This window comes from Carassius gibelio, chromosome A14, assembly GCF_023724105.1.
Source record: "Carassius gibelio isolate Cgi1373 ecotype wild population from Czech Republic chromosome A14, carGib1.2-hapl.c, whole genome shotgun sequence".
Classification (NCBI taxonomy): Eukaryota; Metazoa; Chordata; class Actinopteri; order Cypriniformes; family Cyprinidae; genus Carassius; species Carassius gibelio.
In genome coordinates this window covers 15584951-15608005 of record NC_068384.1, presented here as the reverse complement: position 1 = coordinate 15608005, position 23055 = coordinate 15584951, and the positions used below count along the sequence as shown (strand labels likewise).

General features: G+C 37.4%; 1 protein-coding gene across 1 annotated transcript in view; it reads left to right on the top strand.

The window, feature by feature from the left end:
• Nucleotides 1-436: 436 nt before the first annotated feature.
• LOC128027774 (complexin-1) overlaps nucleotides 437-23055 on the top strand; it is a 44977-nt gene continuing 22358 nt past the window's right edge. The window contains exons 1-2 of the mRNA XM_052615636.1: nucleotides 437-689; nucleotides 1686-1798. Of these exons, the coding sequence (XP_052471596.1) occupies nucleotides 1768-1798 (31 nt within the window). The 5' untranslated portion in view covers nucleotides 437-689; nucleotides 1686-1767. The remainder of the gene's footprint in view (nucleotides 690-1685; nucleotides 1799-23055) is intronic.

Sequence of the window (23055 nt, the reverse complement as noted above, 5' to 3'; positions counted from 1 at the left end):
AGATGGTTTCACTAAAGATGATTTAATTGCACACAACAATGAACCTACTATCTGAAACCCGAAGTACATCTGTACCACTTCACCAGCACTCATCACGCTCTAGGGTAAATATATCGGCCACACTTTTTGAAATCATGCTTTGTCAGGAAAACGCATACAGAATCGCATCCAACAGCTTTCAAGGACAAATCGAGGTGAGGCCAAGCAAACGGGGGCTAAATCAGTCAATCATACCGTACCGTAAAACTAAATGCATTGCACCAAAGCCTACACATGTAACCTTTCGTGCATGTCCCATTTAAATGCGACAAGACATTTGCATTCTAAAGCAATGTGCTTTAAATAAGCTCATACCCTTGCGCTGGGATGGCACAAACGTATAATGGGAATATGTAGCAGGACACATTAAGACAGCCACAGTCGTTAAAACAGATCGCTCAGAACATGGGACGCTTCATATGGGAGCTCTCCATGTGATTCAGTGAGTGCCTTTATTAGCGGCAGCTGCAGTTCCCCTCACAGACACTCACACTGCCTTTCTAAGCACGAGAAACAAGGACGTCCTTCTTTTGCCTGGAAACCAGAGATGTTAGGAACGAGCAGTTAAAGCCTCGCTGTATCATCGCTGCACAACTTTCATTTTCTCAGGAGTTAATCAGCCTCTCGAGACATTTGAAATCGCCGTTCAGGTAATTATGACCTTTATGTGAGTGGAACGCGAACGTTTGGCTTTTTCTCTATTTGGGATGGAGCGGGAGCTGTCCGCCTGCAATGGTGCTGAAATCAGCCTCAATGAACGAGGAAGTGATTTTGTCTTCCGAACGTATCGAGAACGGTAGTAAATATTAAAGCGGTTCATTTTAACGCATTTTATAGGCGTAAGGAGACACTAAGAGCAAGGCATCCTACGAGATTTACCCGGAATCATTCATCAGCCAACGTTTCCGTACATTCGGACCATAAGCGTGTGGGTTTGATTCGGACGGATGAGGGAAAGTTTACACACAGATTAAGAGATCCAGTCATGCCTTGTTCTGTAATATAATCTATTCCAACAATGCGAAACGATCATAACAATACGCTTTTTTCACAAAAATGTTATTATATATACAGGTTGCATTCAATATTGCCATTGCCCTCGAGAAGAACAAACGCTCCTTGTAGATTTACTTCAAATGTACACGATGTATGCTTGTCCCAGAGCATGCCATTAACGCTATTTTTCCTAGTGAAGGTTAAGTTACTTGCAGGCACCGATAAGCCACTAATGGTAGCCCGTGGTAATTTTACAACTCTGCACTTTTTGTGAACTGTATGCGAGGTATATTGACCTTTAATGTCCTTCATATGTCGCATCTTGTGAACTGATCGGCTGGATAGTACTGCATATGCCATGCAGTCACTATTGTTTAGTCTTTATTAATGTTTTGTCGTATAACCTAAATACGCCTTCATCTGTGATGCCGATGTTTTTGATCCAGTCAAACACATTATTTCATATTACAAACTATTTACGAACTAATTAGTCTATTAGTCAGGAAATAGCACCTTTCGGGGAAAAAATCTGCTCACATCCACTTCTTTTTTTTCTTCCTTTTTTTTTCTTTTTCTTTTATAAAGGGAATAGTTGTTTATACAAAATATATTTTTTTTGCTTTTAAGTAATTGTCTGTTTCACATTGTAGATCTGGCAACAAGGGACTACTTGAAAAGCTTAACCTGAATGTAATATTTCGTTGAAGAAGGCAGGAATAAAAAGCCATCATCATGAATTTTGTTATGAAGCAAGCGTTGGGAGGTAAGTTTCAGACTGCCCCGTTTCTCCAAACATCACACACATACACACACACACACACACACACACAGAGAGAGAGAGAGAGAGAGAGAGAATAGACTGAGAGCAGAAAACATTCATGCAGTTACCATTATGTTCAGAGTGCCTATGTATTACCTTTCTCTTGGCTTATATGTCATGCACTGCTCTTTATTTGCATACACATGGAAAGTGAACCAAGACCTGCTTTTTTGTTGTCTTCTTCTTCTTCTTTTTTTTTTTTTTGCTTTTTTTTTTTTTTTTGCTTTGTAGTAGTGTTTTACTATTTATCTTAGTCTTGCGTAGCTTATCTTCTAAGCCAAACCTTGAGGTCTAAGATTATATTGTGATTAGAAAGCACTTGATCTCTTGGTATGGTATTTGGTCACAAACAGAGGTCGTGAGTCTTTGTGCATTTCAAAATCTGCCGCAGCAAAACTGTAGTTTTCATGACAAGGGGGTTTGTTTTCTAGTTGGAAGCCAATTCAGATGTTTTTCTCTATTTATCTCTATTCTCTATCATTTTTTAATGATCTTTTTGTTCATTATTATTATTTCCATTTTAATTATTTTTGCAAGACCTATATTACATCCAGACACACCAGAATTACTGACAATTGACAATGTGCTCTGCTGTGCCTAATCAAAATAATAACAATTTCATAAATATTGGTATTAAATGTCCAAACAGAATGGCATCTTAATGTGTTCCATTAATCTCGTTTGTATCCATAATGAGGATTTTATCCGTCTCACACTGTGTGTAATTCTGCCCGTCAAAGCACTTATCCCCATCAAGACTGAGATTGACAGTCCAGTCATGAGGGATGTCACAAGAGCAGGACTGCGGCAGTTGATTAGCAGGGATGCGCTATAAAAAGGGGGCGTAAGACCTTTTTCATTAACCAGCTGCAGGGGAAAGCAGCCCATGAGGGTCCTGCCCTAGTCCACTTGTTCCATCGATAAAGAAAATGAGTGAAATCCACTGAGCTGTACCAAAAGGGATTTCACCCTTGAGAAGAGAATCTGGTCCCCAGCTTCATGTTTACTCCCAACTTTCCTCTCTCGTCCTCTCATGTCCTTTTCAAAGAGTAGCAGTGCATGTCTAAGATAAATTGATCCTGGCTACAGATGTTTTTGGAGTAATTATGTTTTAAAAGATTTAAAGTGGCCTATAACTAGGTTTGCATTTCCTGCAGGAATTACCCGTGCTTGCAAGGCAGCAAGAGAATAAGTTTTAGGTTGGCTTATTTTCAGGCTTTGGCTCTGCACAAATGATGATCACTCTCATGGTTGCGTCTTGTTTTCAGCAGGGTGCACACAATAATGGTTGTTATAAATGGTTAAAGCGTTGGTTTTCAACCTGTGGGCCGCGGCCCCCTAGTGGGTGCGACGGTATTTCAGGTGGGCCGCAAATTACTATTAAAAGAAATAATAATATTATTAATATATGTAAAAATGTCTAAGTCATAACATAATAACATAATTTCATATATATATATATATATATATATATAATTAAATAACAAAAATAAATATTAAACTGTAACTATGTTTCCACTATTCGGTTTTAAGAATAATCCGCCAATTTATCTTAGATATTTTTGCTGCAAATGCTACAGAACAACAAATTCAAACATGCATAAATGACACGGTTGTCTTTATTAGAGCTCCTTTACCGTAGAATTTAAATTTCTCTCATTTCTTGAAGTTCATACAAGGAAGCTGATTTGAAACAATTTGTTTTGTTTAAAGCACAATATAAATAAAGGTGACTTGACATGGCTTAAATAGTAGTACATCTTTGGTAACTGTGGTGTCAGTTTTAGAAGTCTATACAATCTTTATGTCATGAAACAAGGAGACTTGGAGATTTCACAAAATGAGAGTCTTTAATAATCCAATAGGGAGACACAGAGCACAAGGAAGACCCGACAAGGAAACAAGCCATTCATAATTAAGTACGCAAATTGATGAGTTAAAGAAAACCAATCCCATTATAACAAATAAATGGAAGAGGTTGTATGCATTCGCTCTAAAGCTTTAATTGCATCATTCAGATGCATCCATAAATGCGTTACTACTGTATACTGGTCCAGATTAAAACTGCTGCAGGTATTTTTTTTTTTTTTTTTTTTTTTTTTTTATGCTTGCGGTCTCCACCATTGATTGATCCTGTAAATCATAGAACAGGCAATCTCCATTTGCCATCAGCCGTTTTGACAGGCCCCCACACACGGTTCTGACCGACATTAGATAATAAAGCTCAGGCTGAAGTGAAATAATGGGCCTGTCTGGCTCAGTAAGAGATTTAGAGGCAGCGGGTCAACATGTGGTGAGAGAGTTCAGCACTAAAGCTCACGGATGTAAGACTAATCACGGTTATGTGAGAGAAATCTCCTGGGCATCCCAACAGCATCAGCAGGAATGCAACCAGAATGGGAGGCCACCCCTATTCTCACATGCACTCTCACACTTACTCATCTCACTTTCTTGCCGAATTTCACACACATTTGCTCTGTTTTCTTTTGCTCAGTGCTGCACTTCAGCTTGCTTAGTTGGGTGTTAAAAGACACTAAATATTTAGAGATACTGATTGACTGCACTGACACAATTGGATGAGAACAAAACTACAATTGAAATAAATTTACCAAATAAATTCCTTGATGCACAACAACAACAACAACAACAAACATGTGACTTTGCCTCACCAGATAATGTGATTGGAACATTGGACCAACCGGCGCACCAGTCTCATTGCACACAATCTCAAAATGTGCTTAAACATTTTTAGGTATAATTACCTCTGAGAACTGTCTCATTCAGTTGTGTTCCTGAAGATCATCTCCCTCCGAACGCATATTTTTTTATTGCATTTCAGAATTTATTTAGAGGAAAAAAGAGGCACAGCCTTCCCCAGTTAGAGAAAATTCTTATTATTAATACTTAAAACATTGCTTTAATTGCAAATGTTTCATGCGATATTCTAATTTTATGCATAAGTAAAATGTTCAGCTTTTGAAGGAAACGTTGCTATTGATGGTGTTATTTATTATTTTTAAGCTGCTTAAAAACAATCTGTATTGTATAAAGTGCTCTATAAATAAAGGTGACTTGACTTGACATACACATACATTTTTACAGTATTTCCCTGCTATAACCCTGATAACCCTTTTCTCCTCTCTCTGCATCTCTCTGGCTAAAGCAGCTCAGTGGGGTGGAAAGAAAGTCTCGAGTAGAGTTGGTCAGCATTGTTAATAAGCTTGACATGCCTGACTGTGCTTTAATTTTTTAAGTTTGTTTCCAGGTTTAAATTGCAGATTTTCAGTGTTCTTTTAAGGCCTCACTTGTACATCTGATTTTGTTAATTGGGATGCTCACATTTGTGGTAAATTAACACCTCTTGTCATTAATATGCAGAAGCTGCTCAGTTGAATCCAATTTTAATAACTGCACTGAAGCGTTCGCACCTGAATCAGATTCACTCTGCACTTCCTGTGGGGTTCTGCCGGCCACTCTGACAAAGGGTCATGCATTAGCGTGGGTCGAGGAAATGCTTAATCTAATCAAATGCCCCTAATCAAAAGCACAATGCAGCTTCAAGTCAATTGAAATGAACTAAATTGAGATCTATTGAATTGATGTCTGTGCAAAACTGTGCTGTAATACCACATCACAGCTGTTACAGGGGTTAATTTGATTCACCTTAATGTCCTAACAAATTAATCATCTGAAAACAAGCTGTTACTTATGTCATGTTTTCCCATTTTAAGCTTCTGTCCTGTGGTGGCAGGGAATATCAAAAAGCTCATCCTTTATTATAAATAGCCAACAAGCTTGGTTGTCAGTTGCAAGAAACTTATTATACTTTGATTAAGAGCATTTTACTGGACCCCAAAAAAAAAAAAAAAAAAAAAAAATATATATATATATATATATATATATATATATATATATATATATAGAGAGAGAGAGAGAGAGAGAGAGAGAGAGAGAGAGAGAGAGAGAGAGAAAGAGAGAGAGAGCGAGAGAGAGAGAGAGATTTTTGTATAACTGTATGTGTATGTGTAATGTGTATAACTGCAAATAATAATAAATACATTGATTTAAATATATTTTAATCTAAATATATATGCAGTATTTAGAAGTACATCATCATTGGGGTTTTTTAATCCCTTAATTTGTAATCTTATAAATGTTAAAAATCAAATGTTATAAATCAAAAAGCTCATCCTTTATTATAAATAGCCAACAAGCTTGGTTGTCAGTTGCAAGAAACTTATTATACTTTGATTAAGAGCATTTTACTGGACCCCAAAAAAAAAAAAAAAAAAAAAAAAAAAAAAATATATATATATATATATATATATATATATATAGAGAGAGAGAGAGAGAGAGAGAGAGAGAGAGAGAGAGAGAGAGAGAGAGAGAGAGAGAGAGAGAAAGAGAGAGAGAGCGAGAGAGAGAGAGAGATTTTTGTATAACTGTATGTGTATGTGTAATGTGTATAACTGCAAATAATAATAAATACATTGATTTAAATATATTTTAATCTAAATATATATGCAGTATTTAGAAGTACATCATCATTGGGGTTTTTTAATCCCTTAATTTGTAATCTTATAAATGTTAACTTTGTCATGTCAAAAATTTTCTGCACCACCCCACCCCGGACCCCAGTTCTTGCACTAACATATAGATGACCTAAAAGCTAACAGATATGAACTAAAACCCAAACATTTAAATTACCACAGTAACAATGTTCATCAGTGATAATGAAATTTGTCTATCGATATTCCCGTGTAATTTAGGGAAATCAAAGCCTGTGGTTTCAGGAAGCCCAGCTCTGTGCAGCACCAGGGCTAATGCCTATTGATATATGTGTTGACCTATAAACGACTGATCACTTGCTTTCAGCCGGCATAATTTTTTACAGTGTAATGAGAAGAACGGTAAATGCAATGTACTGGAATCAATACGCCAGCTGAGATCTTCAGCTGGAATCAGACAAACATTAAATTGATTATATGGCTTTTAAGAGCTCTTAGAGCCAAACTCTTGGACTAATCTGACAGTCAAGTTGTAATTGTAATATAAGCCTCTAAGGTGAGGGAAGGAAATCAGGCAGAGGAAGGGCAATAAAAACTAGAACGACCAATGAGCTATTTACAAAGCATCCTCAAAGGTTGTAAAGAACTAAATTGTAACCTAAAAACTCCATTCAATGACACAACAACAGTATTAATTATACAATTATAGTGGGTTTTGGATTTCTGTTTCCACCATGACACATGCTGTAAGAAATACTGCAAGCGGAGTGATAAAAACTGTGGAATGGTTGAAGTTTCATTATCACTAGAATACCGCCTGGCTGGAAAAGGCTCTCAGCCAATCAGATTTGAGGACCAGAAAGAACTGTTGTGTGTGTATATATATATATATACATATATATAAATATAAATATTTATACATATGTCTGAGTGTGTGTGTGTATATGTGTATATATATGTGTGTATAGCCGTTTCAGTTCCACACAGAGAAAAAAACCTGCCATCATGACACAAACACACACACACACAAATATACATATCCACAATGCATTAATGCATGTATCAGATTAGCATTGTGATCCATTCGTGTGCAAATTTTGCATGTGGACAACTTGTCAACACGTCAGTTCACAATCAGTGTCTTTTAATTGCCAAGTCACATACAGTGACACTTTTGCACACACACTCGTATGTGTGCACATTCACATACAGACACAGCACAGATGGGCTCTGTCCCCAGAATGACCACGGGTTAGATATCTGGTCAAGCTGCAGCCATTCATGTGTGTTACAAATGGATGAGTCATGACTATGGAGTGGCCGATGGTCCTACGCGATGCCATGGGGCCCCATAAGGTCTTTGCCAGTTTGACACAGCAAGCACACTTTACTGAAGGAAAAAAGGAAGTGAAATGATCTTCATTAGTAAGCATTTCAAAAACACAGAATCATTCATGAACGAAAACAAATGAGAACGTCACTGAATAATTAATTTAATCAATGTTTTATTAACAAGGTTCAGAAGGAGCACGAACAGATAATCGGAATCAGAATGAACTTTATTGCCAGGTATGTTTACATATACAGGAATTTTTTTTTTTTGTGACAGAAACTTCGGCAGTGCAACAGAATGACAGCGACAGAACAAAAACACAGATAATAACGTAATAAAAAATAGAACAAGTAAGGAATAACAACATACACGTAGGAAACGAAGGCTACAATTCACACAGGCTCACCAATATTGGGCAATAAAAGATTGGAAAAACTTTGCCTGGTCTGATGAGTGTCGATTTCTGCTGTGACATTCAGATGGTAGGGTCAGAATTTGGCATAAAGTACATGAAAGCTTGGATCCATCCTGCCTTGTCTCACGGTTCAGGCTGCTGCTGTTGGTGTAATGGTGTGGGGGGTATTTTCTTGGCACCAATTGAGCATCTCTTAAATGCCTCAGCCTACCTGAGTATTGTTGCTGAACATGTCGTTCCCTTTATGACTACTGTGTACCCATCATATATATATATATATATATATATATATATATATATATATATATATATATATATATATATATATACATACACACACACACACACACACACACACACACACACACACATATACATATACATATACAGCCAACTCACCTCTGTCCCACAAAAGTTTTCCAGCATCCCTACTCCAACCCAACTCCTCACTCTTAAACTACTCTCATTCCAGACTAAGGACAGCATGCCAAATATGCTTACTATTTGCTCAATCTGATTATATGTAAGTGTGAACTCGTGAAACGATTCTTTGAAAAATGCTGTTTCATTTAATAAATAAAAAATAATAAATACAGTAAATAAAAGTAACTTGATGATTATTTTATTTACCTTTTAAAACCAAAATCTACTAGAAAATTCAGCAAATTCCCAGAATTTTGAATGCCCATCAATTCTAAAATTCCATATATCCCAGCATCTAATGAGAAACAACAAATGCTCATCAGTGTAATCAATGAGCTCTCACTTTGTACCGTGCAGTTATTGATTCAGGCAGTTGTCAGTAGATCATTAGAAAAATCATCATCACCATCATAAACTACTACCGTCCTTCACCTCATCCTCTTCCTCACTATCATCATGACACATTTACAGCATTGTTATCAAACATTTCAGCATCTCAACTTAATCTCAATCAGAAGTAAATGAATATTTTATAAGAACCCGCATAAAAAATAGGTAATGCTCTCTTCCCGATGCATACATGGTCATTACTGCCTCTTGCCTGATATAAAAAAAAGTTAAATTAAGGAAAAAAGTGATTTAGTACCTACCGATGTGACTCAACGTTGTCCAAATGGCCCCATTAAAACCTGCTAGACATTTCATTTCTTTGATTCATTACAGGCAACTCTCAAAGCTCTCTCTTCAACTGTTACTTTCCTCCTGCAGTTAGCCCAATATTAATCCAGTGTCATGATACCATTGTGAGGTTAATCTTAGTCATAAAACAGCCTGGCCCAGGGAACAATTATCATATTCAGAATCCCAGAGTTCCTCAGGGAAGATTATTATATGTCTGCCGGCATGACAAAAACTTGAAAAAATCCTTGTTTTAAGATTTCTTTTTTTTTATAGCTACAAGACATCTGACCTAAAATAGGAATATTTGAGTTTAGAAATAGATCCAGACACAATAAACTCAGGATGTTCCTTGAGAATTGAACAGACTCTAAATAAAATCTCAAACTAATGAGTGAAAGTTAATTACTAACACCCACAATATTTTGTGCAAATTACATAAAGGAACCTCGGCAAGCAAAAAATAGGTTGCCGACGTCAGCTGTTAGATAACCTTGACATGCTACGCTCTGCCGGTTGGGTCTCCGAGATACTATCCGGTATCCCTGCGAGAGAACTCCATCACTCGCTGGCACAGGGCAGAGGTCTTTTGGCCGATACGCCGCTTGCCCTTGACCGCTGTCCAAAACGGCAGTCGCGGCCCAGCATGAAACTCTGGCAACCTTTCTGTCCCTAGCAGAGTTAATCCTACAGGAGGCCTGAAAAGGTTGTGAGCCGTTCCCTTTCCATGACTGCGGTTGCAGATGCTTCTTTCTGTCGATTTTTTCTTCAGAGCTCATCAGTTACGACCCAAGTTGGTGTGGAGCTCTATTAAGCAGGCTGGTGCTTTTTTGTTTAACTACTAGACCATTTGTCAGTGTGTGTGTGTGTGTGTGTGTGTATGTGTGTGTGCACGCTTAATACTAAGTGTACTTGTGAACGGCAGTGGACATTTGGCTTGTGCCAACATTAACACCAGAGATCACACTCTTTAATGGAAAGTCTTTTTCGGCCTCATTACCATAGAGATGGAGTCAGTCCTTTATCAACAGTTCAGAAACCTGCTACAAGTGTGAATGCTCATTAATTTGAATTTAATGGTTGGATCTTCTGTATTTGAACTCTGAAAATCTCTCTCTCTCTCTCTCTACGATCTGGTCAAGTTGCTTTTGGTTCTTTTAGGGTTCTGTTTGCTTGAGCTAATACAACAGCAATACAGTGCACAGATTTCAATAAATACAGTGGTATATTTGCCTATAGTATTTAAATTAGTCAGGTCAGATTGACGGAGTCACTCTTGTGAATGTTGTAATACATTTTCTATGCCTTGAATGACTAAAAGGAGAAGGGCTGAACAAACCAAAGACAAGTATCTACAGTGCAGATTACAGATTATATATCTACAGATTATATATATATATAATCTCAAACTAAACGGTAGTATATACATTATTAGTCATATATGTGTCCTCACATATGTGTCACTATAGATCTTACAGGTAGCTTTTATGATTTGTGTGCCACAAAAAAAACTTAAATTCTAAAATAATGATTGTGTTCAAACAGGTTTCCCCAAAACTCCTACGTTCTCTTGGCTGAGCCAGAAGCTGCCATGTCAGAAACACATGTTTTGACAGCGCCACAGAGCTGAAGTTCAAGTTCACTTCAGGAATTCAGCCTACCAATGGTTTACTTGTTGTAGTTGTAACTGCACATTAATCTAAAAAAAGCACTTTCACATCAAAACAATTACACACTTCACCTTTACGGTCAACTATAGTATATAAAAGTCACCAGCAAATATAGAAACAAAAGCGTGGTTTCAGACAGAACTGGATCCCAGCATTACAATTCCTTACATCTCTTGTAAAAGTTGTAAAAAACTTTCTGTACCTTAAGTAGCTAAAAGGAGAAGTGCTGAACAGAACAAAGGAGATTTTCTACACTACGTTTTGATCACTGCCAGCTATTTTTGGCTTCACATTTAATGGCAGATGTTCAAATGACTTAAAAAAAAATCTTATCCGTGAACTATTAAAGCAGTAGCAGTATATATATATATACAATTAATTAATTAAAATAATAGGGGGAAAGAATACCTGTTAAAAGACAAATTTGCTTGAGGAAAACTGCAGTAAATATAAAGATTTAGAGAACAAAGACCTTTTTACCTTAAATTTTCTTACTATTCTTACTCCATTGACAGTTTTTCTTAATATATAATATATTCAAGGCTATATCTATAGAGAGAGAGAGCCTTGAATTTAAAAGCACATAGAAAAAATATACTATTCAGCATCTCTCACCACTTCCTCACCTAAAAATCTAAGAGAGAGAAAGAAGGGGGCATTGCATTTAACAAAAGGTGAATATGAAATTGTGCTGCATACACAGTCACTGTAGTCCCTGTGACACTCCTGGAGAGTTATGGTCTACAGTAACACCATTGCAAAACCATTCATCACAGAGAGCTTTGCTCTGTGAGCAACCTTAGGAATATAAAAAGATAGTCCATGGCCTCCAAACAGGGTTGTGTTTACAGTAATACTATGGCCGCCAAAGGTCGCACGCTTTTCAAAGCATGTGCTTTTAACATTTTAAATATATCAATAAGCCAAATTGAGTTATACATCAAACTTTTCAATTTGCTCCTGGGTCAAAAAATGATTAAAGCCAGAATCATGTGATCTTTAAGATTTACTGTTGAAAAAGCTTCTTTTGTAAAATAGTTTTTTCCCCCTCTATTTGAGTTGAAGGTCTCAGAACAAATCTTGTGTTTCGGTATTCCTTCAGAGCGGTATCCAAGTGGTGAAGGTAGGCGTCAGGGAAAAAGGGAGTAGTGGGCGTTTGGAGAGGCCTCTGCTGACCCACCAACACTTTACAGAGTCCCTGCAGAGCTCCGCCAGAAAGCACCACCTCCATCTAAACAAATACATCCAGCCAGTATTGAAAGCCACGGAGAGCAATAGCAGCCAAATACACTTCTTCACTTACAGTTGACTCTTGCTTAATGCCTGTCTTCTAAAAGCTATGCAATGATTTATAGCCTTATTTTTGTTCTTACATCATAATTTATATGTATATATATATATATATATATATATATATATATATATATATATAGTTCTACTTCCAAATCCGAAACCACAATGAAAATAAATAAATACAAGGAAAATAAATGCAAGGAATACTCATTCTGGCATTCAGTCTTTTTGCATGTGTTGTTTAGTTATTTACAAATAAATTAGGAAATGAAAAGCAGAAATGTACTGTAGCTATGAATGTGTAATATAATGGGTTATAATCTGGTACAATAATTATTAGACTATAGGTTCAAATTCACAAGACTGTAGCTATGAACCATCAGTATTGTGTCCTTGCACACTGTGTCTATAATTAGTGTACGGTATGCTGCTCTGGATAAAAGCTTCAGCAAAATGACAAATTAGTAACTAAGATAGGAAAACACACGAATCCCAAGTTGTGGCTACAGCTGGTGTTTTGACGAGGCTGCAGAATTGCTCAAATTCATGGGCTTGTTTTATTAATAGGAATAATAAATCTGAACACACCGGCCTTATTAGATCTGCAGGTTTACCTTATACAACAACTGCACAGACAGCACTTTATAGGAACAGAGTGTTAAAGCGATTAGCACAAAAGTTGTATGAACTGCTTGTTTGATCCCTTTAAAGGGTTATTTATTCACGTATTAAGAAACTTTATTTTATTTATTTTTATTTAATTAAATGTAATTGAATACAAAACAATTACATTGTTATCCTTTTGTTGTCATACAGGTTTTGAACAACAAGAGAGTGAGCAAAAGATGACAGAATTTCCATTTTTAGATGAACTATCCTATTAAATTGACTCATCTTAGAAAGAAATAACTAAAAAAGTGATTGTATTCTTTGACAAGCTGAATTAATGACAGCACATTTCCCTATTGATCAGAGATGCCTCTAAAATGTCAGTGTGTTCTGCATGACAAACAGACAGGCCTGCTTCTAGGAAAAAGAAAAGGAGGGTTCAGAGAGCAAGTAAAAGAGAGAAAATCTCGTGTCTACACTTCCTTCCAAGCCCATGGCATTTTAACAGAGAAAAAATATCACCTTGAGAGGGTCATACTGGCATGCACAGTCCTGGCTTAGATTAACTTGACTGCAGGACTGCAGTTTGTGTTTGGGAGAAGAAAGGCTAGGTTGTGTTTTTGGAAATGCTGACCTCATCAAGGATGGCTGGCAGTAGACTTCTGGGTCGGTTGGAGTGCAGACATCAAAGGACATCATTGTCCTTGAAACAACAGCTAGTGATATCAGTCTCATCCATACACTCCAATGCACAAACACATCTGTCTACAGACCAAACCAACCTGTCCTGGGAAAAGAAGATAACATGGGATCTAAAAGACAGGGTCCAAAATCAATATCCAATTTAAAAAAAAAAAAAAAAAAAAAGAAACGCTTAAGTGTATTTGATGCAACTGGTTTGTCTTGTATTAGATTATCATATGAGTAAGACAGAATGGATGGACAGAGACAGACAGAGACATAGACAGATAGTGTGACTATTATAAAACAATAATGGGAGCAAAATCGATTGCAATCAACCAATTCTAGAGGTGAACAATTCCAGAGTCATGCATGGCTACACATGGAAAGGTCAGAGACGTGAATGGAATTGCACAACAATATTCTAGCACACTTCAACAATAAACGTCATTTACGTTGAAGCCACATCTCGGAAAGTGCACAGCAGAGTAATCAATGAAAGAAAACATCAGTGGAGGGCTGAGCACCAGTGTCATTTGCTGTTAATGTAAGTCACAGCAGACAATGGACGAGCAACACTAATGCAGGAATGGAATTAGAAACCCATTTGTGGCTAATGCACAGAGATAGCAGCGTAAAAGCTCAAAATGGGGGCCGACATAGTGACTATCAGCTCCGTAATAACAGACCATTCAAAGGAGATGTTAGAAGTGTCTCTGTTTTTATACATTAACAGGTTAGAGATCACTGGGCTTGTGTTTACTTAAATGGTATAGTTAGAAAATAATGCTACTTTTGCCACACTTGTTAATGATGGGTTGGATTTGACTAAATATACCAATATTTTCCAAGAATCTGTGATAATGCTGTAAGATTTATGAAGAATAAAAAAAAAATGTCTTATTTTGTTGAGCAGTCATCATGTTTGTATAGCATTTTCAGTGATTTATGTCACTATTACACCTCTTCCAGGCATGATTAATTATTAAAACAATTTTTTGGCTCATTTTTAACATGAAGAATCAACATGTTAATCTATGAGAGACAGGACAAGGGGGTGGTTTTGGAAGTGCATCATAAAAGCCAACATTGGGTTTTTACAGTACAGAGGCTGTTCCACCACAGGACAAGATGTCACCATGGGCCATGTTCCAAGTTGAGTTGGTATCATGCTGAGTGCTTTCTTAATGAGGGGGAAACCAAAATGATATGCTAGGCTTCAGGGGTGAGACAGGGACAATGGTGGTACATGCTTAAAGCGGTTAATTACTAATGATTTCGATTAGGGAAGAAGGATGCTGGAATGCAATCAGGGTGAAGCTGATTAATTAGAATCTGCTCATTACACGATGAGATCTTAAAATAGATTATTTAACCAGGAATGGGGGTGTAAACTCAAAATCAAAGCTACATGCTTGTTGTTTCCACAGTGCTAGTCTTTCCTAATTAAAAATTTCCCATATTTTTAACTCTTTTTTTTTTTTTTTACACAGTGCAACAATTACTTAATGAGTTTTAATTGTTATTTTTTGACTGGTTTAAATGAAATGTTTTCAGACGCAACAGAACATTTACATTTTAACGCCACTCACCTGACATTTCATTTCGGAACTATGCAGTGCATACACAAAAACCAACATCATAAAAAAATGCATAATCCATAATAATCTGTTTCAGATAAAACTGAACACCCTTTAAAAAAGCCCTATTTACAGTCTAGGTGTCTAAAATCTCCCGAAAACATGATCAAAAATGAAATGCAAAGGAGAATGTTAATCACTGTTGGACATTTCAGCTCAACCACTGAAACTGAGCACAACATGTGAACATTTTGGTGACTACAAAGTGCATAAATATTTAATGAGGCAAACACTGAGGCATCTCATGATTGGTTGTCTTTTGCTAAACAACACGCTTTGACATTCTAGCACTGCATTGTTTCTGTTTTCCCTTGGTACACGCAATTTGGGGTTTCTTAAAAAAAAAAATATATATTTAGCATAGTTAGAAAAGCCCTTAAGATTTCCAGAACTTTCTTAATAGATCTATTTGGATGAATAACAGATGTACGCTAGTTTTATCCCCAGTTGTCCTGCTGGTGCTGTGGCTGTTGTGGGTTTTGTTTGCATTACTTTGAGCCTACTTGTCATTATACTGTTCAGCCCCAGGCTTTTAACACAAATGCGCAAACAATCAAAACGGTTCTGGCAAAAAATAGATCAACGTACATGTTCATTCTTTCATTCTTTAGCATCTTGCACAGAATCCTACCGTGCCCACTCCATTTGCCAGTATCCCCTCAAGGATAAAAAGGTTAATCTTCCAAGTGAGCAGGTCCTGTCAGATGCATTATAGTAATGACAAAAGTAATAGATCCAGACAATGGCAGTGTGTACACTGACTGCATCTCTGCAACAGCTGTGTGTGAGTCTTTGAGCAACGGCCAGAGGGTCAACAACACACTCACCGTATGGCTCATTGAGTGCTGAGTCAGATAACTCGAGGAGAGGCTAAGCTTTCTGGGTCTATCGTGATGTAAATAACACTTCATGTGTCTGCAAGGCTGAATGAAAAGTGAGCTTTGGCTGAACGAGTCACAAGACGTTCATCTATGATACTACAAAGTGTAATTTTGTATCCATATATAAATCATTCTATCCTATCTCGTAGGGATATTTCACCAAAAATGAAAATTCTGTCTGTTTACCCCCAGGGCTTCCAAGATTTAGGTGACTTTGTTTCTTCAGCAGTACACAAACTGAGATTTTTTTAAACAAACCGTTGCAATCTATCACTCGTATAATGTTAGTGGATGGGAATCATGGCTAATACATTTAAAAGAAAAAAAAAAGAAAAACATTAACAAAACCAAATTATACCCTACCACCACCTGTCTCACAAGTGGACCATTGACACTTTATCTACAATCTCAATTAGGAGTGTCAATGGTCCACTTGAGAGATGAGGTGGCGGTAATGCACTTATAAGTCTGCGTTCCGCTGTAAAGCAAAAAGAAGACACCTCTCAGGTAGTTCAGGGATTGCAGTCAGGGGGGCAGGGTTTCATATTTTATTGAAGCACCCCTGGGCGCCGCCATTGGCTAGCGGACCCCCACCTGCTGTTAGCATTCCATTGACTCCCATTAATTTTTGCGTCACTTTGACAGCGAATAACTTTACATCTGAGGCGTTTAAAGACTCCATTTGTCCATTCATTATTTCTAAAGAAAAACAAAAATGTATAAAAGGCCCCATTACCTGGTATCTCACGTTGTGGCCCCGTAGAAACAGTTTTTGTAAAAAATAGGCTAATGATTGTGTCATAACCTGCGACTCTCTGTCGCACAGTAGAGAAAGTAACATATGGACAGGAGGAAAAGCTTACAGGCAATCTTTTACTGTCTATGAGGCTATCGGGGGGACGCGGAGGCATGAAGTCAAGGGAGAAGCCCATAGAGAGTCCATAAAAGCAACGGGACAAAATTCTTCAACAACGTCTGCAGGATTCGGTGGGTGATTCAGATTTCTCTTGGCACAGCGATTAGAAGACTTACAATTGTCAGACAAGTTGCTCACGTGACATCTAGGTCATCAAGCTCAGTTTGAGTCTGCGCAGTACACCCGACCCCCAGGAAGTGCGTACTTCTAATTGACTTCACTTGTCTCCTTTAATCCAGCGGGGTCGCGATGTCCATTTCTTTTACTGTCTATGATTGCAGTGGAGCAGAGGTAAAAAACTATATAAATACTGTTTAGTTTCTTGCACAGACCAGTCGTGTTGTATTTTATATTAGTGATAATATAGATTATTTTCCCAAATTTAAATAAATTACCATTTTTAACTATGTTAAAGCATCAATTAACATTTTTTTTAAATAAATGACAGATCAAAATTCTTTGCATTGTCACAATGAATTCCAGCTCACTTAAGAATAATTGCCTTTTATTTACAAATTTATGCACACATTTTAATGAAAATCATGAAGGATTCCAAAGTCAGTAAAGTTAGCAACAGTAACCAAGGAAAACTTAAATTTCCAGATGTTAAAATGTTTTGAAATTAAAATCTTTTTGAGAATACGGTCAATAATGCTGTGCCAAGGAATGAAGTCTTCAGTAAAGGTTTTGACACTCCTCTTTAAACCTGACAGTCTTAAGAACAAAGTTTAAGTCTGAATACAAAAGGGGAGAGCAGTTAAAATAAGATCTCCTTCTTGTGCCTTTTGGGTATTCCTGTACCATTGTTGCTGTCCTTGTCTAAAACATTTACTGTGAAAGATGGGCCAAACGAGGCAATAACAAACGGAAGCTTGGAATGCTGAGAGAAATAAACAGCCTGGCTCTGCAAGATATAGCTATTGATATTCCTGGGCAGGCCAAGAGAAGGTCGTCATGCTACATGAGTCAGCATAAATCAAAACCTACAACATATTGCTTGGCTCTCTTTGTTTCGATGTCTTTGTCCACTCACTAACACTGGGGAATTCTTGATATTTAAAACACTGATGCCTCAGAGGCTTGGCAAATGGTTGTAGAATCTTCGCTTCTAGTAATAAGACAATTGAGTATTTGTCAAATCACCAAATGTCCTTGAAACATTTGAACATGTACATCTTGCAGCACAGCTAAGAAAAACACTAGTGCATTATGCTCAGACAGACTTGCTTATGTCACCTGTTCTGTATTCCTTAATAAGGAATATTTCTAATTGTAAATTTCCATTTTTGTGTGTGATATGCATTAGGTTTTGAAAACAGAGGTGTGTACCATTCAGAACTAAATTAAAAGAATGAATTCCTTAAAAAAAATGTATGTATATATATGTTTATATTTTTTATTATTATTATTATTATTATTATTATTGTTGTTAATTCAAACAACAGTATTTTAGTAACAACAAAAGTTAGTCAGAGTATTTTCACTTGACACCAAATAGATGCAAAAGTTGTATTTGCCACATGGAGTAACCATAGCAACAGTAGGCTTCCTGAACAAATTTAGTTTGGATCACTATGTGAAGGTATACTGACAAAACTCAAACTGTCACACCTCATTATAGCTCTATTTATTGTTTAAAAAAATTGCATTCATATTCAAACTTTCGAATTCAATGCATTCAGTGTACACACTTGCTCTTTTCAGTGGCTTTCATAATGTAACAGTCACAGGGTGCTAAAAATAAATCATCATCACCAGTCAAACATTAGATGTACATTACTGTCTCAAAAAAGTACACACTCTACCCATCTCACTGTAATGAGAACATGGAGATTTTTAGATCAAAATGCTTGTGCTATCTTTGTGCATTGCTGTGGTTTCAAGGGCCTTAATGGCTGATAGGACAACCCCAAACACTATAACTGTCATATAAACACTGGATTAATGGACTTGGAGGAGAGTGACTGCAGAGTCATGCCCTCATTGAAACTCTGCATAGCTCTGAATCAGATTGTAAGCAAATAGGGTCCTGTCCCTCTGCAATTAATAGACACCTCAGACTGATGAATATCTGAATGCCTTGAACAGAATATAAAACGCTATTCTTGTAGATTGGATGTAGAACAACACAGAAAAGTGCCTCTATTCAAACTTTTTATTCGAGGATTCTGGGTTGATAGTTTTGTACTATTTACCATAAAATGTAAAGCAGATATATGCATTAAAAGTCTTTCTCTTAAAAGGACAACGGATCAAAAATGCTAATGACTCATCGTGCACTACACAGATTTCTGTCCAATCAAATGCCCTCTCAAATGAGAATGCCCCACCCCCCAATACCAGCTGCAATTGACTAGCATGGTTATTGGCTGCAACGCAATTAAAAATGTTATGAAAACAATAATCAATACATTAAAGAAAACAAGTTCACCAAACATTAACAGTAATCACACAATAAATACTTTTTCTAGTAACAGTTCAAAGAAAGACTAGTTTTTATGATCATGAATTTTCATGTTGGTCTTTCAGATAAAATATGCACAGAACACAGAAGTATGCAGAAATTGAGTAAAATCAGACAACATTGTGTATAAAATTTAACAACATTTTTCTTTATTGATCTATTGTATAAAATCAATATCACATATGCAATCGTACAGATATTTGGGTTAAAACAACACACTTGTTTGTGTGATATTACAAAACTATCTTACTTTCAAATATAAGACAAAAAAACTCCCCTTATATTTTGAATTTTAGGGGCATATAACTGCATTCACACAACTGGTGCAATTTAAATGGTCAGTGATGGGAAATGTTGGATTAATAATATATTAACTGGGGAAGTATCACCCCAACTCAGTACGGAGCATGCAACAAGCATGTTGCTTTAGCTGTTTATTCAAATATTTGAACGTACTGGGGGAAGCATACACCCCTAGCAGCAGCAGTCTAATACAATGGAAGTTTCTATATTATCCAAATTTAATTGTCTAACATGTTATTAAATCGCATTAAGGGGGAAGTGTCACCCCAAGTTAGGCAATCAAGGATATGCAACAAGCATGTTGCTTAAAATGCTTAAAGCAAATATGTGATTGTAAAGGGGGAGGCATACAACCACTACCGGCGGCACGAAGAGCATGTTATATGCATTAATGCTGTAAATTGCATAATTGTGGGTGACAGTCCGGCAGGGGAAGCATACACCCTCTGGAAATATTTCGAATGACTGCCATTGATATTTCATATAGAAGCCATAGAGTGATAAACGTGTGCTTTTGACGCTGCATGCAGCAGAAATCAACTGCACACTCACACAGCTAATGAAAACATCAACCCTAGATATAAACAACCGTGACATTAAGATTATGCTGGTAAATACAGCAAACCTCAGTTGAAATGCCTACGCAAGAATGCTTGTTTCATTTAAACCTATTCTCATGGCCTTAACTATCTGCACGTCCTCAGAGTGATTACATGCTCTAGACTGCGTGTTGCTCCAGGTGTATAAACACAGATGTGTAAATGCTGCTGCAAATATGCTTAATATTTCTATCCTGCAAACGATGCAAAACTTCCAACATCATTTTATTTTTTTTATTTTTTTTTACAATTAGTAGACCAGGCAATAAATACAGCAACATGGATTTTTTGTGAATGCTCTTTAAGTCTTAGTTGTGGATTTCAGATGTTCTGAAACACGCTGCAACAGTTTGATTTGCAAGCAGCGATGCGATCAGTTAATTGCAAGCAGCGATGCAATGGAAGAGAAGCTGAAGAATGGAAATTTAAATAGACCGCTTGTGATACATGTCAAGACTGTATTGGTACACTAAATTAATAAATTAAACCAACAGCGTTAATATACATATTAAGTTTGGTATGAAAGTGACATTCAGCCAAGTATGGTGACCCATACTCAGAATTTGTGCTCTACTTTTAACCCATCCAAAGTGCACACACACAGCAGTAAACACACACAAACCGTGAACACACATCCGGAGCAGTGGGCAGCCATTTATGCTGTGGCACCCAGGGAGCAGTTGGGGGTTCAGTGCCTTGCTCAAGGGCACCTAAGTCGTGGTATTGCCAGCCCGAGATTTTAAACCACAACCCTAGGATTAGGAGTCAACCACTCTAACCACTAGGCCACAACTTCCCTTTATGAAAATATATGCATCTGGTGCTGGACAAGCTGGTGGACCAACAAAGCCATGCAATCTAACTGGTGATACTGAACATTTCATTCTGGCTGAAATAGATAAGAAGCCTTGTGGTGACCAGCTGCCCTTTTTTTCACTTGACCAAACAGCACAGCTTCACCTTAATGGTGAAGGGAAGATAAAGTGAGTCTAATCCTGTGAATCGACAAATGACGTGACCTGCATGGAGTGCAATTGTCCTTGACCTTGGCTTATTGGCTCAACACAAGCTTCAAAATGTTTCACCAAATGGCTCTTTTTTCAAGGCTGCTGGGAGAAAAAGATAAAAAAGGAGGGCAAATACCAGGCTGCTTAACCAACACTGTGCGTTTAAATAATGTATTCTGATGAGACTCACTCGAGAGCTTTTCGAGTGTCGCTCTGACCCGTCCGTAGTGTTCTCATGTGCATCATGCTGGGAATGGGATTGTGCTCGAATGAGATTTCATAGATCTCACGATTTACTGAATGCAAACAAATTCCGCACACACAGGCAGAGGCTGAGAAGGACGTAGGCGAGCCAGAATTTGAATAATGATGTTAGTTATCTTGGGAATCAGAATGGCAGCGAGATGGATGGCTGACTTCTGGGAGTCACAGTCAGGAGGCTGGTATGTTTGCACAGAATAAGAAAAGGCACATTTAGATAGCTAATACTTTACCATACCGAGTCAAGTGCCAGTAAACAACTATAAGGAGAATTTGAGGGCTTAGATTTTTTCTCATTTATAGCTCATGAAAAATACAGAATATTTGGTCCAAGTATCAAATATCAAGATCTGTTTCCAATGCTTCTCCTATAACCTTCGAGATGGCACTACACATGGCTGCCTCAGTTCGGAGCTCTCCAGTTGTTGTTTTGATTAGTTTTTCCTGTCTGGCTGAATTAAGCCATTTCAGACAGCACACTACATCTGCCGGACTTCAAGCTGTAAAGAGAGGATCACAATGCAAAATTAACAGGGAAATCATGTGATGTTTGGACATGCTTCTATATCAATGAAAGGTGTTGTACAGATGTAACAGCGTTGAAGAAGATTTGCTGTGCTGATCAAGAAGCGCTTTTTTTTAATCAACTGTAAGCCGTTGTACTCACCACGGGAGTTTTCCTCATTCATTCTCTTAAGTGTTTACATTCCACTGCAAGCGCATGTGAGCACGGCGCTACAACAGCTGGCTGATCAGATCAATAAAATTGAATAAAGCAAACCTCACATGTGAACTGCCAAAATAAAGGCATAGGCAGCATGCTGCATTTCCTAGGCGGTAATATACTGGACCACGTTACACCACAATAAAGGATGCATGGCCCATGGCCAACTTACAAACAGAAACTGAAATCAGTGAAACATGCAATAAGGACTGTAAAGAGATGGACTAATGAATCAGAGCAGGATTTACAAGCCTGCTTCGACTGCACTGATTGGAGTGTTTTTGAAGCTGCAGCCACCGATCTCATGCATATGTTTCTGTGAGGAAATGTGCATCCTTACCAGGAATCATTTTACTTACAACAATGTCAAACCGTGGTTCACTGCAAAACTCAGACAGCTCCATCAGGCCAAACAAGATGCATACAGGAGTGTGGACAGAGACTTGTATAAACAGGCAAATAACAGTCAAAAGATATTAGAGTGGCTAAGAGGAACTTCCTCCAAAAGCTGAGAAACCAGTTTTCTGTGAGAGACCCTGCATCAGTGTGAAAAGGACTGAAAGACATCAAATACAAGACACCATCCCCCAGGACTGTGGATAATCAAAAACTGGCCAATGATTTGAATACGTTTTATTGCAGGTTTTAAAACCCCGTCTCACACCCCAACCCCACTCTGCCCACCTACTCACGAGTAGTCACAAATGAGACCATATCACACCAATTTTATGTACATTGCACTGGCTACCAGTCCAGTATCAAATTGATTTCAAAATTCTGATATTTGTCTACAAA